We start from the raw sequence: 24,000 nt of genomic DNA, 5'->3' as shown, positions 1-24,000 counted from the left end.
TATCCTGTGTTCCCCACCTCTTAGACTGTAAGCCTGATGGGACAGGTCCTCTTCCCTCCTACTGTATCCTGTGTTCCCTCACCTCTTAGATTGTAAGCCTGATGGGACAGGTCCTCTTTCCTCCTACTGTATCCTGTGTTCACTCACCTCTTATGCTGGATGCACACCATGCGTTTCCACGTTCGATGCGTCCATCGATACGCGTCAATTCGATTATTTCCGACATGTGCGATTTGCGGTTCGATGGATCGTTAGGTCAATTTGCCATACTTTACATGGCATTCGACCTAAAAATGATCGAAATGCGCTCGGAAATGCTCGGAAATAATCGAATCGACGCGTATCGACGGACGCGTGCGACGCGGAAACTCATGGTGTGTATCCAGCATTAGATTGTAAGCCTAATGGGACAAGTCATCTTCCCTCCTACTATATCCTGTGTTCCCTCACCTCTTAGATTGTAAGCCTGATGGGACAGGTCCTCTTCCCTCCTCCTGTATCCTGTGTTCCCTCACCTCTTAGATTGTAAGCCTGATGGGACAGGTCCTCTTCCCTCCTCCTGTATCCTGTGTTCCACCTCTTAGATTGTAAGCCTGATGGGACAGGTCCTCTTCCCTCCTACTGTATCCTGTGTTCCCCTCACCTCTTAGATTGTAAGCCTGATGGGACAGGTCCTCTTCCCTCCTACTGTATCCTGTGTTCCCTCACCTCTTACATTGTAAGCCTGATGGGACAGGTCCTCTTCCCTCCTACTATATCCTGTGTTCCCCACCTCTTAGATTGTAAGCCTGATGGGACAGGTCCTATTCCCTCCTACTATATCCTGTGTTCCCCCACCTCTTAGATTGTAAGCCTGATGGGACAGGTCCTCTTCCCTCCTACTGTATCCTGTGTTCCCTCACCTCTTACATTGTAAGCCTGATGGGACAGGTCCTCTTCCCTCCTACTGTATCCTGTGTTACCCCACCTCTTAGATTGTAAGCCTGATGGGACAGGTCCTCTTCCCTCCTCCTGTATCCTGTGTTCCCTCACCTCTTAGATTGTAAGCCTGATGGGACAGGTCCTCTTCCCTACTACTGTATCCTGTGTCTCCTCACCTATTATATTGTAAGCCTGATGGGACAGGTCCTCTTCCCTCCTACTGTATCCTGTGTGCCCCTCACCTCTTAGATTGTAAGCCTAATGGGACAGGTCCTCTTCCCTCCTACTGTATCCTGTGTGCCCCCTCACCTCTTAGATTGTTAGCCTGATGGGACAGGTCATCTTCCCTTCTACTGTATCCTGTGTCCCCTCACCTATTAGATTGCATGCCTGATGGGACAGGTCCTCTTCCTTCCTACTGTATCCTCTGTTCCCTTACCTCTTAGATTGTAAGCCTGATGGGACAGGTCCTCTTCCCTGCTACTGTATCCTGTTTTCCCCTCACCTCTTAGATTGTAAGCCTGATGGGACAGGTCCTCTTCCCTCCTACTGTATCCTGTGTCCCCTCACCTCTTAGATTGTTAGCCTGATGGGACAGGTCCACTTCCCTCCTCCTGTATCCTGTGTTCCCCCTCACCTCTTAGATTGTAAGCCTGATGGGACAGGCCCTCTTCCCTCCTACTGTATCCTGTGTTCCCCCTCACCTCTTAGATTGTAAGCCTGATGGGACAGGTCCTCTTCCCTGTTACTGTATCCTGTGTTCCCCACCTCTTAGATTGTAAGCCTGATGGGACAGGTCCTCTTCCCTCCTACTGTATCCTGTGTTCCCTCACCTCTTAGATTGTAAGCCTGATGGGACAGGTCCTCTTCCCTCCACCTGTATCCTATGTTCCCTCACCTCTTAGATTGTAAGCCTGATGGGACAGGTCCTCTTCCCTCCTACTATATCCTGTGTTCCCCACCTCTTAGATTGTAAGCCTGATGGGACAGGTCCTCTTCCCTCCTACTGTATCCTGTGTCCCCACCTCTTAGATTGTAAGCCTGATGGGACAGGTCCTCTTCCCTCCTACTGTATCCTGTGTTCCCTCACCTCTTAGATTGTAAGCCTGATGGGACAGGTCTTCTTCCCTCCTACTGTATCCTGTGTTCCCTCACCTCTTATATTGTAAGCCTGATGGGACAGGTCCTCTTCCCTCCTCCTGTATCCTGTGTCCCTTCACCTCTTAGATTGTAAGCCTGATGGGACAGGTCCTCTTTCCTCCTACTGTATACTGTGTTCACTCACCTCTTATGCTGGATGCACACCATGCGTTTCCGCGTTCGATGCGTCCGTCGATACGCGTCGATTTGATTATTTCCGACATGTCTGATTTGCGGTTCGATGGATCGTTAGGTCGATTTGCCATACTTTACATGGCATTCGACCTAAAAATGATCGAAATGCGCTCGGAAATGCTCGGAAATAATCGAATCGACGCGTATCGACGGACGCGTGCGACGCGGAAACTCATGGTGTGTATCCAGCATTAGATTGTAGGCCTAATGGGACAAGTCATCTTCCCTCCTACTATATCCTGTGTTCCCTCACCTCTTAGATTGTAAGCCTGATGGGACAGGTCCTCTTCCTTCTTCCCTCCTCCTGTATCCTGTGTTCCCTCACCTCTTAGATTGTAAGCCTGATGGGACAGGTCCTCTTCCCTCCTACTATATCCTGTGTTCCCCACCTCTTAGATTGTAAGCCTGATGGGACAGGTCCTCTTCCCTCCTACTATATCCTGTGTTCCCCCACCTCTTAGATTGTAAGCCTGATGGGACAGGTCCTCTTCCCTCCTACTGTATCCTGTGTTACCCCACCTCTTAGATTGTAAGCCTGATGGGACAGGTCCTCTTCCCTCCTCCTGTATCCTGTGTTCCCTCACCTCTTAGATTGTAAGCCTGAGGGGACAAGTCCTCTTCCCTCCTACTGTATCCTGTGTTCCCTCACCTCTTAGATTGTAAGCCTGATGGGACAGGTCCTCTTCCCTCCTACTGTATCCTGTGTTCCCTCACCTCTTACATTGTAAGCCTGATGGGACAGGTCCTCTTCCCTCCTACTGTATCCTGTGTGCCCCCTCACCTCTTAGATTGTTAGCCTGATGGGACAGGTCATCTTCCCTTCTACTGTATCCTGTGTCCCCTCACCTATTAGATTGCACGCCTGATGGGACAGGTCCTCTTCCCTCCTACTGTATCCTCTGTTCCCTTACCTCTTAGATTGTAAGCCTGATGGGACAGGTCCTCTTCCCTGCTACTGTATCCTGTGTTCCCCTCACCTCTTAGATTGTAAGCCTGATGGGACAGGTCCTCTTCCCTCCTACTGTATCCTGTGTTCACTCACCTCTTAGATTGTAAGCCTGATGGGACAGGTCCTCTTCCCTGCTACTGTATCCTGTGTTCCCCACCTCTTAGACTGTAAGCCTGATGGTACAGGTCCTCTTCCCTCCTACTGTATCCTGTGTCCCCTCACCTCTTAGATTGTTAGCCTGATGGGACAGGTCATCTTCCCTCCTCCTGTATCCTGTGTTCCCTCACCTCTTAGATTGTAAGCCTGATGGGACAGGTCCTCTTCCCTCCTACTGTATCCTGTGTTCCCCACCTCTTAGACTGTAAGCCTGATGGTACAGATCCTCTTCCCTCCTACTGTATCCTGTGTCCCCTCACCTCTTAGATTGTTAGCCTGATGGGACAGGTCATCTTCCCTCCTCCTGTATCCTGTGTTCCCTCACCTCTTAGATTGTAAGCCTGATGGGACAGGTCCTCTTCCCTCCTACTGTATCCTGTGTTCCCCCTCACCTCTTAGATTGTAAGCCTGATGGGACAGGTCCTCTTCCCTGTTACTGTATCCTGTGTTCCCCACCTCTTAGATTGTAAGCCTGATGGGACAGGTCCTCTTCCCTCCTACTGTATCCTGTGTTCCCCCTCACCTCTTAGATTGTAAGCCTGATGGGACAGGTCCTCTTCCCTGTTACTGTATCCTGTGTTCCCCACCTCTTAGATTGTAAGCCTGATGGGACAGGTCCTCTTCCCTCCTCCTGTATCCTATGTTCCCTCACCTCTTAGATTGTAAGCCTGATGGGACAGGTCATCTTCCCTCCTACTATATCCTGTGTTCCCCACCTCTTAGATTGTAAGCCTGATGGGACAGGTCCTCTTCCCTCCTACTGTATCCTGTGTCCCCACCTCTTAGATTGTAAGCCTGATGGGACAGGTCCTCTTCCCTCCTACTGTATCCTGTGTTCCCTCACCTCTTACATTGTAAGCCTGATGGGACAGGTCCTCTTCCCTCCTACTGTATCCTGTGTGCCCCCTCACCTCTTAGATTGTTAGCCTGATGGGACAGGTCATCTTCCCTTCTACTGTATCCTGTGTCCCCTCACCTATTAGATTGCACGCCTGATGGGACAGGTCCTCTTCCCTCCTACTGTATCCTCTGTTCCCTTACCTCTTAGATTGTAAGCCTGATGGGACAGGTCCTCTTCCCTGCTACTGTATCCTGTGTTCCCCTCACCTCTTAGATTGTAAGCCTGATGGGACAGGTCCTCTTCCCTCCTACTGTATCCTGTGTTCACTCACCTCTTAGATTGTAAGCCTGATGGGACAGGTCCTCTTCCCTGCTACTGTATCCTGTGTTCCCCACCTCTTAGACTGTAAGCCTGATGGTACAGGTCCTCTTCCCTCCTACTGTATCCTGTGTCCCCTCACCTCTTAGATTGTTAGCCTGATGGGACAAGTCATCTTCCCTCCTCCTGTATCCTGTGTTCCCTCACCTCTTAGATTGTAAGCCTGATGGGACAGGTCCTCTTCCCTCCTACTGTATCCTGTGTTCCCCACCTCTTAGACTGTAAGCCTGATGGTACAGGTCCTCTTCCCTCCTACTGTATCCTGTGTCCCCTCACCTCTTAGATTGTTAGCCTGATGGGACAGGTCATCTTCCCTCCTCCTGTATCCTGTGTTCCCTCACCTCTTAGATTGTAAGCCTGATGGGACAGGTCCTCTTCCCTCCTACTGTATCCTGTGTTCCCCCTCACCTCTTAGATTGTAAGCCTGATGGGACAGGTCCTCTTCCCTGTTACTGTATCCTGTGTTCCCCACCTCTTAGATTGTAAGCCTGATGGGACAGGTCCTCTTCCCTCCTACTGTATCCTGTGTTCCCCCTCACCTCTTAGATTGTAAGCCTGATGGGACAGGTCCTCTTCCCTGTTACTGTATCCTGTGTTCCCCACCTCTTAGATTGTAAGCCTGATGGGACAGGTCCTCTTCCCTCCTCCTGTATCCTATGTTCCCTCACCTCTTAGATTGTAAGCCTGATGGGACAGGTCATCTTCCCTCCTACTATATCCTGTGTTCCCCACCTCTTAGATTGTAAGCCTGATGGGACAGGTCCTCTTCCCTCCTACTGTATCCTGTGTCCCCACCTCTTAGATTGTAAGCCTGATGGGACAGGTCCTCTTCCCTCCTACTGTATCCTGTGTTCCCTTACCTCTTAGATTGTAAGCCTGATGGGACAGGTCCTCTTCCCTCCTACTGTATCCTGTGTTCCCTCACCTCTTAGATTGTAAGCCTGATGGGACAGGTCTTCTTCCCTCCTACTGTATCCTGTGTTCCCTCACCTCTTAGATTGTAAGCCTGATGGGACAAGTCATCTTCCCTCCTACTGTATCCTGTCTTCCCTCACCTCTTAGATTGTAAGCCTGATGGGACAGGTCCTCTTCCCTCCTACTGTATCCTGTGTTCCCTCACCTCTTACATTGTAAGCCTGATGGGACAGGTCCTCTTCCCTCCTACTATATCCTGTGTTCCCCACCTCTTAGATTGTAAGCCTGATGGGACAGGACCTCTTCCCTCCTCCTGTATCCTGAGTTCCTCTCACCTCTTAGATTGTATGCCTGATGGGACAGGTCCTCTTCCCTCCTCCTGTATCCTGAGTTCCTCTCACCTCTTAGATTGTAAGCCTGATGGGACAGGTACTCTTCCCTCCTCCTATATTCTGTGTTCCCTCACCTCTTAGATTGTAAGCCTGATGGGACAGGTCCTCTTCCCTCCTCCTGTATCCTGTGTCCCCTCACCTCTTATATTGTAAGCCTCATGGGACAGGTCCTCTTCCCTCCTCCTGTATCCTGTGTCCCTTCACCTCTTAGATTGTAAGCCTGATGGGACAGGTCCTCTTCCCTCCTCCTGTATCCTGTGACCCCTCACCTCTTAGACTGTAAGCCTGATGGGACAGGTCCTCTTCCCTCCTACTGTATCCTGTGTTCCCTCACCTCTTAGATTGTAAGCCTGATGGGACAGGTCCTCTTCCCTCCTCCTGTATCCTGTGTTCCCTCACCTCTTAGATTGTAAGCCTGATGGGACAGGTCCTCTTCCCTCCTACTGTATCCTGTGATCCCCACCTCTTAGATTGTAAGCCTGATGGGACAGGTCCTCTTCCCCTCCTCCTGTATCCTGTGTTCCCCTCACCTCTTAGATTGTAAGCCTGATGGGACAGGTCCTCTTCCCTCCTCCTGTATCCTGTGTCCCCTCACCTCTTATATTGTAAGCCTGATGGGACAGGTCCTCTTCCCTCCTACTGTATCCTGTGTGCCCCTCGCCTCTTAGATTGTAAGCCTGATGGGACAGGTCCTCTTCCCTCCTACTGTATCCTGTGTGCCCCCTCACCTCTTAGATTGTTAGCCTGATGGGACAGGTCATCTTCCCTCCTACTGTATCCTGTGTCCCCTCACCTATTAGATTGCACGCCTGATGGGACAGGTCCTCTTCCCTCCTACTGTATCCTCTGTTCCCTTACCTCTTAGATTGTAAGCCTGATGGGACAGGTCCTCTTCCCTGCTACTGTATCCTGTGTTCCCCTCACCTCTTAGATTGTAAGCCTGATGGGACAGGTCCTCTTCCCTCCTACTGTATCCTGTGTTCACTCACCTCTTAGATTGTAAGCCTGATGGGACAGGTCCTCTTCCCTCCTCCTGTATCCTGTGTTCCCCACCTCTTAGATTGTAAGCCTGATGGGACAGGTCCTCTTCCCTCCTACTGTATCCTGTGTTCCCTCACCTCTTAGATTGTAAGCCTGATGGGACAGGTCATCTTCCCTCCTCCTGTATCCTGTGTCCCCTCACTTCTTAGATTGTAAGCCTGATGGGACAGGTCATCTTCCCTCCTTCTGTATCCTGTGTTCCCTCACCTCTTAGATTGTAAGCCTGATGAGACAGGTCCTCTTCCCTCCTACAATATCCTGTGTTCCCCACCTCTTAGATTGTAAGCCTGATGGGACAGGTCCTCTTCCCTCCTACTATATCCTGTGTTCCCCCACCTCTTAGATTGTAAGCCTGATGGGACAGGTCATCTTCCCTCCTTCTGTATCCTGTGTTCCCTCACCTCTTAGATTGTAAGCCTGATGAGACAGGTCCTCTTCCCTCCTACAATATCCTGTGTTCCCCACCTCTTAGACTGTAAGCCTGATGGGACAGGTCCTCTTCCCTCCTACTAAATCCTGTGTTCCCCCACCTCTTAGATTGTAAGCCTGATGGGACAGGTCCTCTTCCCTCCTACTGTATCCTGTGTTCCCTCACCTCTTAGATTGTAAGCCTGATGGGACAGGTCCTCTTTCCTCCTACTGTATCCTGTGTTCACTCACCTCTTATGCTGGATGCACACCATGCGTTTCCACGTTCGATGCGTCCATCGATACGCGTCAATTCGATTATTTCCGACATGTGCGATTTGCGGTTCGATGGATCGTTAGGTCAATTTGCCATACTTTACATGGCATTCGACCTAAAAATGATCGAAATGCGCTCGGAAATGCTCGGAAATAATCGAATCGACGCGTATCGACGGACGCGTGCGACGCGGAAACTCATGGTGTGTATCCAGCATTAGATTGTAAGCCTAATGGGACAAGTCATCTTCCCTCCTACTATATCCTGTGTTCCCTCACCTCTTAGATTGTAAGCCTGATGGGACAGGTCCTCTTCCCTCCTCCTGTATCCTGTGTTCCCTCACCTCTTAGATTGTAAGCCTGATGGGACAGGTCCTCTTCCCTCCTCCTGTATCCTGTGTTCCACCTCTTAGATTGTAAGCCTGATGGGACAGGTCCTCTTCCCTCCTACTGTATCCTGTGTTCCCCTCACCTCTTAGATTGTAAGCCTGATGGGACAGGTCCTCTTCCCTCCTACTGTATCCTGTGTTCCCTCACCTCTTACATTGTAAGCCTGATGGGACAGGTCCTCTTCCCTCCTACTATATCCTGTGTTCCCCACCTCTTAGATTGTAAGCCTGATGGGACAGGTCCTATTCCCTCCTACTATATCCTGTGTTCCCCCACCTCTAAGATTGTAAGCCTGATGGGACAGGTCCTCTTCCCTCCTACTGTATCCTGTGTTCCCTCACCTCTTACATTGTAAGCCTGATGGGACAGGTCCTCTTCCCTCCTACTGTATCCTGTGTTACCCCACCTCTTAGATTGTAAGCCTGATGGGACAGGTCCTCTTCCCTCCTCCTGTATCCTGTGTTCCCTCACCTCTTAGATTGTAAGCCTGATGGGACAGGTCCTCTTCCCTCCTACTGTATCCTGTGTCTCCTCACCTATTATATTGTAAGCCTGATGGGACAGGTCCTCTTCCCTCCTACTGTATCCTGTGTGCCCCTCACCTCTTAGATTGTAAGCCTAATGGGACAGGTCCTCTTCCCTCCTACTGTATCCTGTGTGCCCCCTCACCTCTTAGATTGTTAGCCTGATGGGACAGGTCATCTTCCCTTCTACTGTATCCTGTGTCCCCTCACCTATTAGATTGCATGCCTGATGGGACAGGTCCTCTTCCTTCCTACTGTATCCTCTGTTCCCTTACCTCTTAGATTGTAAGCCTGATGGGACAGGTCCTCTTCCCTGCTACTGTATCCTGTTTTCCCCTCACCTCTTAGATTGTAAGCCTGATGGGACAGGTCCTCTTCCCTCCTACTGTATCCTGTGTCCCCTCACCTCTTAGATTGTTAGCCTGATGGGACAGGTCCACTTCCCTCCTCCTGTATCCTGTGTTCCCCCTCACCTCTTAGATTGTAAGCCTGATGGGACAGGCCCTCTTCCCTCCTACTGTATCCTGTGTTCCCCCTCACCTCTTAGATTGTAAGCCTGATGGGACAGGTCCTCTTCCCTGTTACTGTATCCTGTGTTCCCCACCTCTTAGATTGTAAGCCTGATGGGACAGGTCCTCTTCCCTCCTACTGTATCCTGTGTTCCCTCACCTCTTAGATTGTAAGCCTGATGGGACAGGTCCTCTTCCCTCCACCTGTATCCTATGTTCCCTCACCTCTTAGATTGTAAGCCTGATGGGACAGGTCCTCTTCCCTCCTACTATATCCTGTGTTCCCCACCTCTTAGATTGTAAGCCTGATGGGACAGGTCCTCTTCCCTCCTACTGTATCCTGTGTCCCCACCTCTTAGATTGTAAGCCTGATGGGACAGGTCCTCTTCCCTCCTACTGTATCCTGTGTTCCCTCACCTCTTAGATTGTAAGCCTGATGGGACAGGTCTTCTTCCCTCCTACTGTATCCTGTGTTCCCTCACCTCTTATATTGTAAGCCTGATGGGACAGGTCCTCTTCCCTCCTCCTGTATCCTGTGTCCCTTCACCTCTTAGATTGTAAGCCTGATGGGACAGGTCCTCTTCCCTCCTCCTGTATCCTGAGTTCCTCTCACCTCTTAGATTGTATGCCTGATGGGACAGGTCCTCTTCCCTCCTCCTGTATCCTGAGTTCCTCTCACCTCTTAGATTGTAAGCCTGATGGGACAGGTACTCTTCCCTCCTCCTATATTCTGTGTTCCCTCACCTCTTAGATTGTAAGCCTGATGGGACAGGTCCTCTTCCCTCCTCCTGTATCCTGTGTCCCCACCTCTTAGATTGTAAGCCTGATGGGACAGGTCCTCTTCCCTCCTACTGTATCCTGTGTTCCCTCACCTCTTAGATTGTAAGCCTGATGGGACAGGTCTTCTTCCCTCCTACTGTATCCTGTGTTCCCTCACCTCTTATATTGTAAGCCTGATGGGACAGGTCCTCTTCCCTCCTCCTGTATCCTGTGTCCCTTCACCTCTTAGATTGTAAGCCTGATGGGACAGGTCATCTTCCCTCCTCCTGTATCCTGAGTTCCTCTCACCTCTTAGATTGTATGCCTGATGGGACAGGTCCTCTTCCCTCCTCCTGTATCCTGAGTTCCTCTCACCTCTTAGATTGTAAGCCTGATGGGACAGGTACTCTTCCCTCCTCCTATATTCTGTGTTCCCTCACCTCTTAGATTGTAAGCCTGATGGGACAGGTCCTCTTCCCTCCTCCTGTATCCTGTGTCCCCTCACCTCTTATATTGTAAGCCTCATGGGACAGGTCCTCTTCCCTCCTCCTGTATCCTGTGTCCCTTCACCTCTTAGATTGTAAGCCTGATGGGACAGGTCCTCTTCCCTCCTCCTGTATCATGTGTCCCCTCGCCTCTTAGAATGTATGCCTGATGGGACAGGTCCTCTTCCCTCCTCCTGTATCCTGTGTCCCCTCACCTCTTAGAATGTAAGCCTGATGGGACAGGTCCTCTTCCCTCCTCCTGTATCCTGTGTCCCCTCACCTCTTAGAATGTAAGCCTGATGGGACAGGTCCTCTTCCCTCCTCCTGTATCCTGTGACCCCTCACCTCTTAGACTGTAAGCCTGATGGGACAGGTCCTCTTCCCTCCTACTGTATCCTGTGTTCCCTCACCTCTTAGATTGTAAGCCTGATGGGACAGGTCCTCTTCCCTCCTACTGTATCCTGTGTCCCCTCACCTCTTATATTGTAAGCCTGATGGGACAGGTCCTCTTCCCTCCTACTGTATCCTGTGTGCCCCTCACCTCTTAGATTGTAAGCCTGATGGGACAGGTCCTCTTCCCTCCTACTGTATCCTGTGTTCACTCACCTCTTAGATTGTAAGCCTGATGGGACAGGTCCTCTTCCCTGCTACTGTATCCTGTGTTCCCCACCTCTTAGACTGTAAGCCTGATGGTACAGGTCCTCTTCCCTCCTACTGTTTCCTGTGTCCCCTCACCTCTTAGATTGTTAGCCTGATGGGACAGGTCCTCTTCCCTCCTCCTGTATCCTGTGTTCCCTCACCTCTTAGATTGTAAGCCTGATGGGACAGGTCCTCTTCCCTCCTACTGTATCCTGTGTTCCCCCCTCACCTCTTAGATTGTAAGCCTGATGGGACAGGTCCTCTTCCCTGTTACTGTATCCTGTGTTCCCCACCTCTTAGATTGTAAGCCTGATGGGACAGGTCCTCTTCCCTCCTACTGTATCCTGTGTTCCCCCTCACCTCTTAGATTGTAAGCCTGATGGGACAGGTCCTCTTCCCTGTTACTGTATCCTGTGTTCCCCACCTCTTAGATTGTAAGCCTGATGGGACAGGTCCTCTTCCCTCCTACTGTATCCTGTGTTCCCTCACCTCTTAGATTGTAAGCCTGATGGGACAGGTCCTCTTCCCTCCTCCTGTATCCTATGTTCCCTCACCTCTTAGATTGTAAGCCTGATGGGACAGGTCCTCTTCCCTCCTACTATATCCTGTGTTCCCCACCTCTTAGATTGTAAGCCTGATGGGACAGGTCCTCTTCCCTCCTACTGTATCCTGTGTTCCCTCACCTCTTAGATTGTAAGCCTGATGGGACAGGTCCTCTTCCCTCCTCCTGTATCCTATGTTCTCTCACCTCTTAGATTGATAACCTAATGGAATAGGTCCTCTTTCCCTCTCCAGTATCCCATGTTCCCTCACCTGTTGGATTGTAAGCCTCATGGGACAGGTCCTCTTCTCTCCTCCTGTATCCTGTGTCCCTTCACCTCTTAGATTGTAAGCCTGATGGGACAGGTCCTCTTCCCTCCTCCTGTATCCTGTGTCCCCTCACCTCTTAGAATGTATGCCTGATGGGACAGGTCCTCTTCCCTCCTCCTGTATCCTGTGTCCCCTCACCTCTTAGAATGTAAGCCTGATGGGACAGGTCCTCTTCCCTCCTCCTGTATCCTGTGACCCCTCACCTCTTAGACTGTAAGCCTGATGGGACAGGTCCTCTTCCCTCCTCCTGTATCCTGTGTTCCCTCAACTCTTAGATTGATAACCTAATGGAATAGGTCCTCTTTCCCTCTCCAGTATCCCATGTTCCCTCACCTGTTGGATTGTAAGCCTGGTGAGACAGGTCCTCTTCCCTGCTACTGTATCCTGTGTTCCCTCACCTCTTAGATTGTAAGCCTGATGGGACAGGTCCTCTTTCGTATCCTGTGTCCCCTCACCTCTTAGATTGTAAGCTTGATGGGACAGGTCCTCTTCCCTCCTACTGTATCCTGTGTTCCCTCACCTCTTAGATTGTAAGCCTGATGGGACAGGTCCTCTTTCTCCTCCTGTATCCTGTGTCCCCTCACCTCTTAGATTGTAAGCCTGATGGGACAGGTCCTCTTCCCTTCTCCTGTATCCTGTGTTCCCACTCCTCTTAGATTGTAAGCCTGATGGGACAGGTCCTCTTCCTCCTCCTGTATCCTGCGTTCTCTCACCTCTTATATTGTAAGCCTGATGGGACAGGTCCTCTTCCCTCCTACTGTATCCTGTGTCCCCCCACCTCTTAGATTGTAAGCTTGATGGGACAGGTTCTCTTCCCTCCTACTATATTCTGTGTTCCCTCACCTCTTAGATTGTAAGCCTGATGGGACAGGTCCTCTTTCTCCTCCTGTATCCTGTGTCCCCTCACCTCTTAGATTGTAAGCTTGATGGGACAGGTCCTCTTCCCTCCTACTGTATCCTGTGTTCCCTCACCTCTTAGATTGTAAGCCTGATGGGACAGGTCCTCTTTCTCCTCCTGTATCCTGTGTTCCCTCACCTCTTAGATTGTAAGCCTGATGGGACAGGTCCTCTTCCCTCCTACTGTATCCTGTGTTCCCCCCTCACCTCTTAGATTGTAAGCCTGATGGGACAGGTCCTCTTCCCTGTTACTGTATCCTGTGTTCCCCACCTCTTAGATTGTAAGCCTGATGGGACAGGTCCTCTTCCCTCCTACTGTATCCTGTGTTCCCCCTCACCTCTTAGATTGTAAGCCTGATGGGACAGGTCCTCTTCCCTGTTACTGTATCCTGTGTTCCCCACCTCTTAGATTGTAAGCCTGATGGGACAGGTCCTCTTCCCTCCTACTGTATCCTGTGTTCCCTCACCTCTTAGATTGTAAGCCTGATGGGACAGGTCCTCTTCCCTCCTCCTGTATCCTATGTTCCCTCACCTCTTAGATTGTAAGCCTGATGGGACAGGTCCTCTTCCCTCCTACTATATCCTGTGTTCCCCACCTCTTAGATTGTAAGCCTGATGGGACAGGTCCTCTTCCCTCCTACTGTATCCTGTGTTCCCTCACCTCTTAGATTGTAAGCCTGATGGGACAGGTCCTCTTCCCTCCTCCTGTATCCTATGTTCTCTCACCTCTTAGATTGATAACCTAATGGAATAGGTCCTCTTTCCCTCTCCAGTATCCCATGTTCCCTCACCTGTTGGATTGTAAGCCTCATGGGACAGGTCCTCTTCTCTCCTCCTGTATCCTGTGTCCCTTCACCTCTTAGATTGTAAGCCTGATGGGACAGGTCCTCTTCCCTCCTCCTGTATCCTGTGTCCCCTCACCTCTTAGAATGTATGCCTGATGGGACAGGTCCTCTTCCCTCCTCCTGTATCCTGTGTCCCCTCACCTCTTAGAATGTAAGCCTGATGGGACAGGTCCTCTTCCCTCCTCCTGTATCCTGTGACCCCTCACCTCTTAGACTGTAAGCCTGATGGGACAGGTCCTCTTCCCTCCTCCTGTATCCTGTGTTCCCTCAACTCTTAGATTGATAACCTAATGGAATAGGTCCTCTTTCCCTCTCCAGTATCCCATGTTCCCTCACCTGTTGGATTGTAAGCCTGGTGAGACAGGTCCTCTTCCCTGCTACTGTATCCTGTGTTCCCTCACCTCTTAGATTGTAAGCCTGATGGGACAGGTCCTCTTTCGTATCCTGTGTCCCCTCACCTCTTAGATTGTAAGCTTGATGGGACAGGTCCTCTTCCCTCCTACTGTATCCTGTGTTCCCTCACCTCTTAGATTGTAAGCCTGATGGGACAGGTCCTCTTTCTCCTCCTGTATCCTGTGTCCCCTCACCTCTTAGATTGTAAGCCTGATGGGACAGGTCCTCTTCCCTTCTCCTGTATCCTGTGTTCCCACTCCTCTTAGATTGTAAGCCTGATGGGACAGGTCCTCTTCCTCCTCCTGTATCCTGCGTTCTCTCACCTCTTATATTGTAAGCCTGATGGGACAGGTCCTCTTCCCTCCTACTGTATCCTGTGTCCCCCCACCTCTTAGATTGTAAGCTTGATGGGACAGGTTCTCTTCCCTCCTACTATATTCTGTGTTCCCTCACCTCTTAGATTGTAAGCCTGATGGGACAGGTCCTCTTTCTCCTCCTGTATCCTGTGTCCCCTCACCTCTTAGATTGTAAGCTTGATGGGACAGGTCCTCTTCCCTCCTACTGTATCCTGTGTTTCCTCACCTGTTGGATTGTAGGCCTGGTGAGACAGGTCCTCTTCCCTCCTACTGTATCCTGTGTTCCCTCACCTCTTAGATTGTAAGCCTGATGGGACAGGTCCTCTTTCTCCTCCTGTATCCTGTGTCCCCTCACCTTTTAGATTGTAAGCCTGATGGGACAGGTCCTCTTCCCTCCTACTGTATCCTGTGTTCCCTCACCTCTTAGATTGTAAGCCTGATGGGACAGGTCCTCTTTCTCCTCCTGTATCCTGTGTCCCCTCACCTTTTAGATTGTAAGCCTGATGGGACAGGTCCTCTTCCCTCCTCCTGTATCCTGTGTCCCCTCACCTCTTATATTGTAAGCCTGATGGGACAGGTCCTCTTCCCTCCTCCTGTATCCTGTGTCCCCTCACCTCTTATATTGTAAGCCTGATGGGACAGGTCCTCTTCCCTCCTCCTGTATCCTGTGTCCCCTCACCTCTTATATTGTAAGCCTGATGGGACAGGTCCTCTTTCTCCTCCTGTATCCTGTGTCCCCTCACCTCTTAGAATGTAAGCCTGATGGGACAGGTCCTCTTCCCTCCTACTGTATCCTGTGTCCCCTCACCTCTTAGACTGTAAGCCTGATGGGACAGGTCCTCTTCTCTTCCCCATTAATCTCACATGTATATGTACCAGTATACTCTTCATCCTGTTAATGTATTGTACCACATTTGTCCTAAAATAACTCCCACGTTCCACTTTTAGTAACGACGCTTCTCACACGCTCAACCAACTTTGAGCAAACAGGAAATCAATCTCTCCAAAATGAAGTTTAATAATGTATTATACAAGAGAAGAACGCCATACCGAATATCTCTGCTGTAACGGGAAATGTATTCAATACAAACGTCTTATTGGCATTATCCATCACATAAACCACCACCGCTGTACTCTGCGTTGTTATTGGCGTAGCCATCGCTGGTGGAAGATTCTGATCCACATTGACGTATTGGACTGAGCCCCTCGCGGAAGCTCTGAGTAGCGTACACAGGCCTTGTTAATCGATCTGTGATATTAGACGGATCGGCCGCACCCCCTGGTGACAATTTAATACTCAGAGAGTTAAAATAAACCGTTAATCAAGCGGAGACTGTATAAACCCCACTAGGGACCGATATAACAATGTATGAAAAAAATCCATGCGTCATACTGTATAATAATCTGCTGAAGAGGACTACTCAACGGGGCTGACTGAAGTATATTGTAAGAATGATGCAGTCAGATGAATGACATTGTGAGTAACATATATTGTATAATAGACTATGAGTGCCCTTCAGACGTATCCTCTGTTAGGTCTAATGTATGCTATAGTGGCGATTCATTTGATCTTCAAAAGAACCTGTAACATATCAGCAAACAATTAAAAATAAACCTAAATAGCCTTCTCCTTGAGGAATGGGTTGCTTGCTGCAATACATGCGATTACACAGTGACGTAAGTGAAGAGTGCTTTAGCCTTGCAGCGATAGGGAGCCAGGTTCAAGTTTGGGCTGGTAGACTATCTACATTTGGAAAATACTCGTTTTGCATAGTGGGCAGAGTACGATTTGTCTCAAGGTGCCTGTCCACAGTACAATCTCCTGAACAGTCGTCCATATGATCGATCACAGTGTTCTCCCTAGAAATTTTTTCCAGCCGGGTGGCATGAAAAAGTAGCTGGGCGGGGCGAGATGAGAGAATGCAGGGCCGCTGCTTCTCTGCACAACTCTGTTTACAGCATAGGAGGAGGTGAGCTGATACTAGCCGGGTGCTCACCAAAACTAGCCGGGTGGAGAACCCGGCTAAAAGAGCCTGGAGAGAACACTGGATCAGATCTGGTACCGTTATTATTTAGTATTTATATAGCGCCGACATCTTCTGCAGCGCTGTACAGAGTATCAAAGTCTTGTCACTTATCTGCCCCTCAGAGGGGCTCACAGTCTAATCCCTATCCTAGTGATATGCCTATGTATGTATTGTGCAGTGTATGGATCGTAGTCTAGGGCCAGTTAACTTATCTGTATGTTTTTGGGATGTGGGAGGAAACCGGAGTGCCCAGAGGAAACCCATGCAGGGACGGGGAGAACATACAAACTCCTTGCAGATGTTGACAACTTTAGTGAAAAGGGGGAAAAAATGAATCAATACATCGCAAAGTGAGAAGCAGTGGCGTAGCTAAGGAGATTATGAGTACAGGACCAATAGAGAGCTAAAACTGTAGTTGAGGAAGGGCCCTTTGGGGTCCCTCTGCCCTTCCGGGCCCCGATGTGGTGGCTACCTCTGCACCCCCTATTGCTACGCCCCTGGTGAGAAGTTAGAAAATGGAAGAGAGATCAATTCACCATGTAATTTGTTCATATTGTTTGATCCACAATCAGCCTGCATGCCATCAGCTTTACTGCTGGCAGACATGAAAAATAAACTAGCACCAACTGCCGTTATTTATAACCACACCCCCTAACAATGCGATAGGCTAAAAGGTTGTTGTTGTTTTTTATAGATATAAATATGCACAAAGGACAATACTGGTTGCTAGGCAGTTGGAAAAATCAGTGTGATGTCAAGACCTAGGCGCTGACATCACACTGTGGGAGGGGCTTCACCACAATATCAGCCATACAGAGCCCCCTGATGATCTGTTTGTGAAAAGGAATAGATTTCTCATGGATAAGGGGGAATCAGCTACTGATTGGGATGAAGTTCAATCTGAGGTTACAGTTCCTCTTTAAAGGGGTTATATTCAGCTTTTTAGAAACAAAAACTGCCACTTACCTGGGGCTCCTATCGGCCCCCTGCAGCCGGAATGTCCTGCGCCGTCCTCTTCCGATGCGCAGTTCCCCGCTGCTGGCACCGGTGTAATTATTCGTCTAACTAGATGAATAGAAGTGCGGCTGCGTGGCTGTGCTCACTCTCGTGCGCGTCATCGGGAGCTTACTGCGCAGGCACAGTACAGGAAAACTTCGTATTGCGTCTGCGCACTAAGCTCCCGGTGACGCATGGCCACTGCCGCGCAGCCGCACTTCTATTCATCTATCTAGTTAGATGAATAATTACACCGGTGCCGGCGGCGGGGAACGGCGCATCGGAAGAAGACGGCGCGGGGCATTCCGGCTGCAGGGGGCCGATAGGAGCCCCAGGTAAGTGGCAGTTTTTGTTTTTAAAAAGCTGAACAGAACCCCTTTAAAAAAGTAGATTTATTTGTTTTGTTTCTGTTCAATGACACAGTCTTTCCATATCTCAGAGAGCTAAAATGTATGAACTATTGACCTGTTTGATCTATCCAGTGCACTCAGAAGCTCCTCTCTGCCAGGAAATTGTTTTATGGCTGTAATTTCTTATCAGCGAGGGTTATGCTACAGTCCAACTGGAGAGAAACTGTCACTTATATTCCCGAATGGTTAACTCTTTCAGGCAAAGAAAGAAAAAAAGGAACACAGCATAGGTATTTGTGTGCCTGGCACTGTACATACCCATGTCTATCTCATCATGTCACATGAGGTTTACTTAAAAAAAAAAAAAAAATAGTTATACACTGAAAACCACCATTGCAATCGCAACCAAGGTACACTTGCGATTTTTACTAAATGCAAGCATGCAGTCCGCCGCGGTTATGGGTGCAATCGGCAGGTTTTGAAAGTGCGATTGGGATTCCGGATGGGAAGAAGAAAAAAATCACGGGAAGGTTTTTTAACGGGAGATCACTAACAAGAAGATTCAGACGTGTTACCTTATCGATATGGGGGTGCCAGTACTCGTCATGTGTGGACCTGGCCTCCGAGCTGTTCATCCGAGAGAAGAAGGTGGGTTTGGTGAGATAGAGGGTGGAGGCATCCAGATCAAATGTCTGCGCTATTTTCTGCTGGATCCTCAGCTTCACCTCACTATGGCAAAGAAAAGAAATCGCCATTAGCACAGTACGCAATCCGCCAGAGAGCTTGTAATGGTGTGATAAGTAACTATGATCCAATGGACCTCCAGCTGCATTGTCTACTGTCCATCTTCAGATCCATGGCAACGGCATTTCACTGACTTACCTGTAATAAGCCAACCACACCCCTCCAACCTCATCCCAGGCTCCACCCCCTGTTCTGCAGTTGTTCCTGGAAAGCTGCTCAGCACTGCCCCCTTGTGACTACCTGCTTGTCCTCTGCATTGTTGGCTCCACCCCTTGTTCTGCAGTTGTTCCTGGAAAGCTGCTCAGCACTGCCCCCTTGTGACCACCTGCTTGCCCTCTGCATTGTTGGCTCCACCTCTTGTTCTGCAGTTGTTCCTGGAAAGCTGCTCAGCACTGCCCCCTTGCGACTACCTGCTTGCCCTCTACATTGATGGCTCCACCCCTTGTTCTGCAGTTGTTCCTGGAAAGCTGCTCAGCACTGCCCCCTTGTGACCACCTGCTTGCCCTCTACATTGTTGGCTCCACCCCTTGTTCTGCAGTTGTTCCTGGAAAGCTGCTCAGCACTGCCCCCTAGTGACTACATGCTTGCCCTCTGCATTGTTGGTTCCGCCCCTTGTTTTGCAGTTGTTCCTGGAAAGCTGCTCAGCACTGCCCCCTTGTGACTACATGCTTGTCCTCTGCATTGTTGGCTCCACCTCTTGATCTGCAGTTGTTCCTGGAAAGCTGCTCAGCACTGCCCCCTTGTGACCACCTGCTTGCCCTCTACATTGTTGGCTCCACCCCTTGTTCTGCAGTTGTTCCTGGAAAGCTGCTCAGCACTGCCCCCTAGTGACTACATGCTTGCCCTCTGCATTGTTGGCTCCGCCCCATGTTCTGCAGTTGTTCCTGGAAAGTTGTTCAGCACTGCCCCATTGTGACCACTTGCTTGCCCTCTGCATTGTTGGCTCCACCCCTTGTTCTGCAGTTGTTCCTGGAAAGCTGCTCAGCACTGCCCCCTTGTGACCACCTGCTTGCCCTCTACATTGTTGGCTCCACCCCTTGATCTGCAGTTGTTCCTGGAAAGCTGCTCAGCACTGCCCCCTTGTGACTACCTGCTTGCCCTCTGCATTGTTGGCTCCACCCCTTGTTCTGCAGTTGTTCCTGGAAAGCTGCTCAGCACTGCCCCCGTGTGACTACCTGCTTGCCCTCTGCATTGATGGCTCCACCCCTTGTTCTGCAGTTGTTCCTGGAAAGCTGCTCAGCACTACCCCCTTGTGACTACCTGCTTGCCCTCTACATTGTTGGCTCCACCCCTTACTCTTCAATTATTTCTGGAAAGCTGCTCAGCACTGCCCCCTTGTGACTACCTGCTTGCCCTCTGCATTGTTGGCTCCACCCCTTGATCTGCAGTTGTTCCTGGAAAGCTGCTCAGCACTACCCCCTTGTGACTACCTGCTTGCCCTCTACATTGTTGGCTCCACCCCTTGTTCTGCAGTTGTTCCTGGAAAGCTGCTCAGCACTGCCCCTTGTGACTACCTGCTTGCCCTCTGCATTGTTGGCTCCACCCCTTGCTCTTCAATTATTCCTGGAAAGCTGCTCAGCACTGCCCCCTTGTGACCACCTGCTTGCCCTCTGCATTGTTGGCTCCACCCCTTGTTCTGCAGTTGTTCCTGGAAAGCTGCTCAGCACTGCCCCCTTGTGACTACATGCTTGCCCTCTGCATTGTTGGCTCCACCCCTTGTTCTGCAGTTGTTCCTGGAAAGCTGCTCAGCACTGCCCCCTTGTGACCACCTGCTTGCACTCTGTATTGTTGGCTCCACCCCTTGTTCTGCAGTTGTTCCTGGAAAGCTGCTCAGCACTGCCCCCTTGTGACCACCTGCTTGCCCTCTACATTGTTGGCTCCACCCCTTGTTCTGTTATTGTTCCTGGAAAGCTGCTCAGCACTGCCCCCTTGTGACCACCTGCTTGCCCTCTACATTGTTGGCTCCACCTCTTGTTCTGAAGTTGTTCCTGGAAAGCTGCTCAGCACTGCCCCCTTGTGACCACCTGCTTGCCCTCTACATTGTTGGCTCCACCCCTTGTTCTGCAGTTGTTCCTGGAAAGCTGCTCAGCACTGCCCCCTTGTGACCACCTGCTTGCCCTCTGCATTGTTGGCTCCACCCCTTGCTCTGCAGTTGTTCCTGGAAAGCTGCTCAGCACTGCCCCCTTGTGACCACCTGCTTGCCCTCTGCATTGTTGGCTCCACCTCTTGTTCTGAAGTTGTTCCTGGAAAGCTGCTCAGCACTGCCCCCTTGTGACCACCTGCTTGCCCTCTGTATTGTTGGCTCCACCCCTTGTTCTGTTATTGTTCCTGGAAAGCTGCCCAGTACTGCCCCCTTGTGACCACCTGCTTGCCCTCTACATTGTTGGCTCCACCTCTTGTTCTGCAGTTGTTCCTGGAAAGCTGCTCAGCACTGCCCCCTTGTAAACCACCTGCTTGCCCTCTACATTGTTGGCCCCACCTCTTGTTCTGAAGTTGTTCCTGGAAAGCTGCTCAGCACTGCCCCCTTGTGACTACCTGCTTGCCCTCTGTATTGTTGGCTCCACCCCTTGTTCCGCAGTTGTTCCTGGAAAGCTGCTCAGCACTGCCCCCTTGTGACCACCTGCTTGCCCTCTGCATTGTTGGCTCCACCTCTTGTTCTGCAGTTGTTCCTGGAAAGCTGCTCAGCACTGCCCCCTTGTGACTACCTGCTTGCCCTCTGCATTGTTGGCTCCACCCCTTGTTCTGCAGTTGTTCCTGGAAAGTTGCTCAGCACTGCCCCCTTGTGACTACCTGCTTGCCCTCTGCATTGTTGGCTCCACCCCTTGTTCTGCAGTTGTTCCTGGAAAGCTGCTCAGCACTGCCCCCTTGTGACTACCTGCTTGCCCTCTGCATTGTTGGCTCCACCCCTTGTTCTGCAGTTGTTCCTGGAAAGCTGCTCAGCACTGCCCCCTTGTGACTACCTGCTTGCCCTCTGCATTGTTGGCTCCACCCCTTGTTCTGCAGTTGTTCCTGGAAAGCTGCTCAGCACTGCCCCCTTGTGACCACCTGCTTGCCCTCTGCATTGTTGGCTCCACCCCTTGTTCTGCAGTTGTTCCTGGAAAGCTGCTCAGCACTGCCCCCTTGTGACTACATGCTTGCCCTCTGCATTGTTGGCTCCACCCCTTGTTCTGCAGTTGTTCCTGGAAAGCTGCTCAGCACTGCCCCCTTGTGACTACCTGCTTGCCCTCTGCATTGTTGGCTCCACCCCTTGTTCTGCAGTTGTTCCTGGAAAGCTGCTCAGCACTGCCCCCTTGTGACTACCTGCTTGCCCTCTGCATTGTTGGCTCCACCCCTTGTTCTGCAGTTGTTCCTGGAAAGCTGCTCAGCACTGCCCCCTTGTGACCACCTGCTTGCCCTCTGCATTGTTGGCTCCACCTCTTGTTCTGCAGTTGTTCCTGGAAAGCTGCTCAGCACTGCCCCTTGTGACTACCTGCTTGCCCTCTGCATTGTTGGCTCCACCCCTTGCTCTGCAGTTGTTCCTGGAAAGTTGCTCAGCACTGCCCCCTTGTGACCACCTGCTTGCCCTCTGTATTGTTGGCTCCACCCCTTGTTCTGTTATTGTTCCTGGAAAGCTGCCCAGCACTGCCCCCTTGTGACCACCTGCTTGCCCTCTGCATTGTTGGCTCCACCCCTTGTTCTGCAGTTGTTCCTGGAAAGTTGCTCAGCACTGCCCCCTTGTGACCACCTGCTTGCCCTCTGCATTGTTGGCTCCACCCCTTGTTCTGCAGTTGTTCCTGGAAAGCTGCTCAGCACTGCCCCCTTGTGACTACCTGATTGCCCTCTGTATTGTTGGCTCCACCCCTTGTTCTTCAGTTGTTCCTAGCTGCTCAGCACTGCCCCCTTGTGACTACCTGATTGCGCTCTACAATGTTGCTGGTGGCAGAAAGGAAGCAAGTAACAAATTGGTAGTCACCCGGCAACATGCTGGCTCACATGGACGGCTATGTATGGCACCCTAATGACAGACCATCTAATGAACCATTATTTCACTGCAGTGAGGCTAAACTCCCTCTGCTGGCTGTAAAAAAACAAACCCAAGTCAGTGACTATGAGGCAGCTAAATCAGCGTCTAAACCAGGCGATTATCCAAAACCATAAATGTACACCCTACAGTCCTTAGAGGATTACCGCCACAATCCCCCCCAAAATAATGCAGTTTAAGGCAGATGCTGAGAATAAAGACTCTGCAAAGACACGTTTTTTAAATCGTTCTTAGCAGCCCCGCCCCCTATAAACACGAGTATAGATCTACAGGTCATTACACTGCCGCTTTTACAGAACACCATGTTTCACCGCCCTCAAAACCATCAGTGTGAGCTTAATCTGACTGGTAAGTTAGCAGCTGTATGCCAATACGTCAAATGAAACCCATCCCAATCAGCAGCTGTTACCCCCTTTCCCACAAGAAATCTTTACTTTTTCTCAAATAGATCATCAGGGGACTCTGTATGGCTGATAGTGTGGTGGAACCACTCCCTCTGTGTGATGTCATGACCATGGTCCTGACAGTGAACCTAGTTGCATTGTGGGAAATCACAGTGGACTAGTCTGTGAACCTAGATGCTGTGGGAAATAACAGCTTTTTCCAACTGCCAAGCAAGCAATACCTGCCTCTGTGCATAGAAGTCTCAGTAATAAACATATGTGCATTACTAGGAGCAGATATCCTGACGTCCTCTCCCGGGACAGATAGTGCATCAGACTAAACTCACGAGGGAGCTAACAGAATATATCCATGTGCACCCTGCACACACCAGCATAAGCTGTGTACATCCTGGCAATGGGCACAGACAGGGGAAAGAGGGAGTGCACTGGATTATACCCTGGCCACAAGGGTCAATTACTAGGAAAAAAAACACATATATCCTAATCTTTTAGATAGGTTTGATGCAATGAATGTTTGCATGTCTGCACTATGCATGTTACAGGGCCAGAGTTAGGACACCTCCGAATACCTGGGTACTTCTACGCAGTGTAGGTGACTTCAAGGGAATGCATTCTTCTGTAACCAAGACCCCAGCTTGTAACTTAGCTGTAGGGATAACAGTGGTGCCTAGATGATCGATTCATGTGAATGCATTTGTATGAACATTTGCATGTGATTGTGCAAAGGGTTAACTTTTTTGTTGTTGCTATTTTTCTGGCCACACCCCCTTTAGAACCTCCCTTAATAACTTACTTAAATGTCCTAACTTGAGGTGATGTGCCTGGATATATGTGTTTTTTTCTGAAGCACTCAGGGACGCAAGCACTTTCCGAGGTTGCCTGAGGAAGGCCGAAGAGGTACATCGGAGGGACGAGGACACGGTGAGAGGGCCTGAAAGGTTCTATGGGATTCAGAGCCTTCCCCTTCCATAGGGGAGTATGTAAGGCTATATTTTTCAGGTTGCTTCAAGGTTTTTTAACCATTTAGCAGGCAAATTATTTAGAGACTTGCAAGTGCTCCAGGTTTTTTTATTTTTTGTTATGTTTTCTAGCTTCTAATTAGTACTGCTGCAATGTGTATCCATGGCTACTTGTTACTAGGGTCAATGGGCCAGATTTATCAAAGCATTACCGACATTT

The 24,000-nt window shown here is 50.3% G+C and overlaps 1 protein-coding gene across 1 annotated transcript in view; it reads right to left on the bottom strand.

The window, feature by feature from the left end:
• Positions 1–24,000, bottom strand: part of OGFOD3 (2-oxoglutarate and iron dependent oxygenase domain containing 3) — a 311,061-nt gene that overhangs the window by 151,141 nt on the left and 135,920 nt on the right. Inside the window, exon 7 of the mRNA XM_068263593.1 lies at positions 18,228–18,381. Within this exon, the coding sequence (XP_068119694.1) occupies positions 18,228–18,381 (154 nt within the window). The remainder of the gene's footprint in view (positions 1–18,227; positions 18,382–24,000) is intronic.

This window comes from Hyperolius riggenbachi, chromosome 12 (assembly GCF_040937935.1).
Source record: "Hyperolius riggenbachi isolate aHypRig1 chromosome 12, aHypRig1.pri, whole genome shotgun sequence".
In the NCBI taxonomy this organism is placed as follows: domain Eukaryota; kingdom Metazoa; phylum Chordata; class Amphibia; order Anura; family Hyperoliidae; genus Hyperolius; species Hyperolius riggenbachi.
This window is presented reverse-complemented; position numbering and strand designations above follow the sequence as displayed.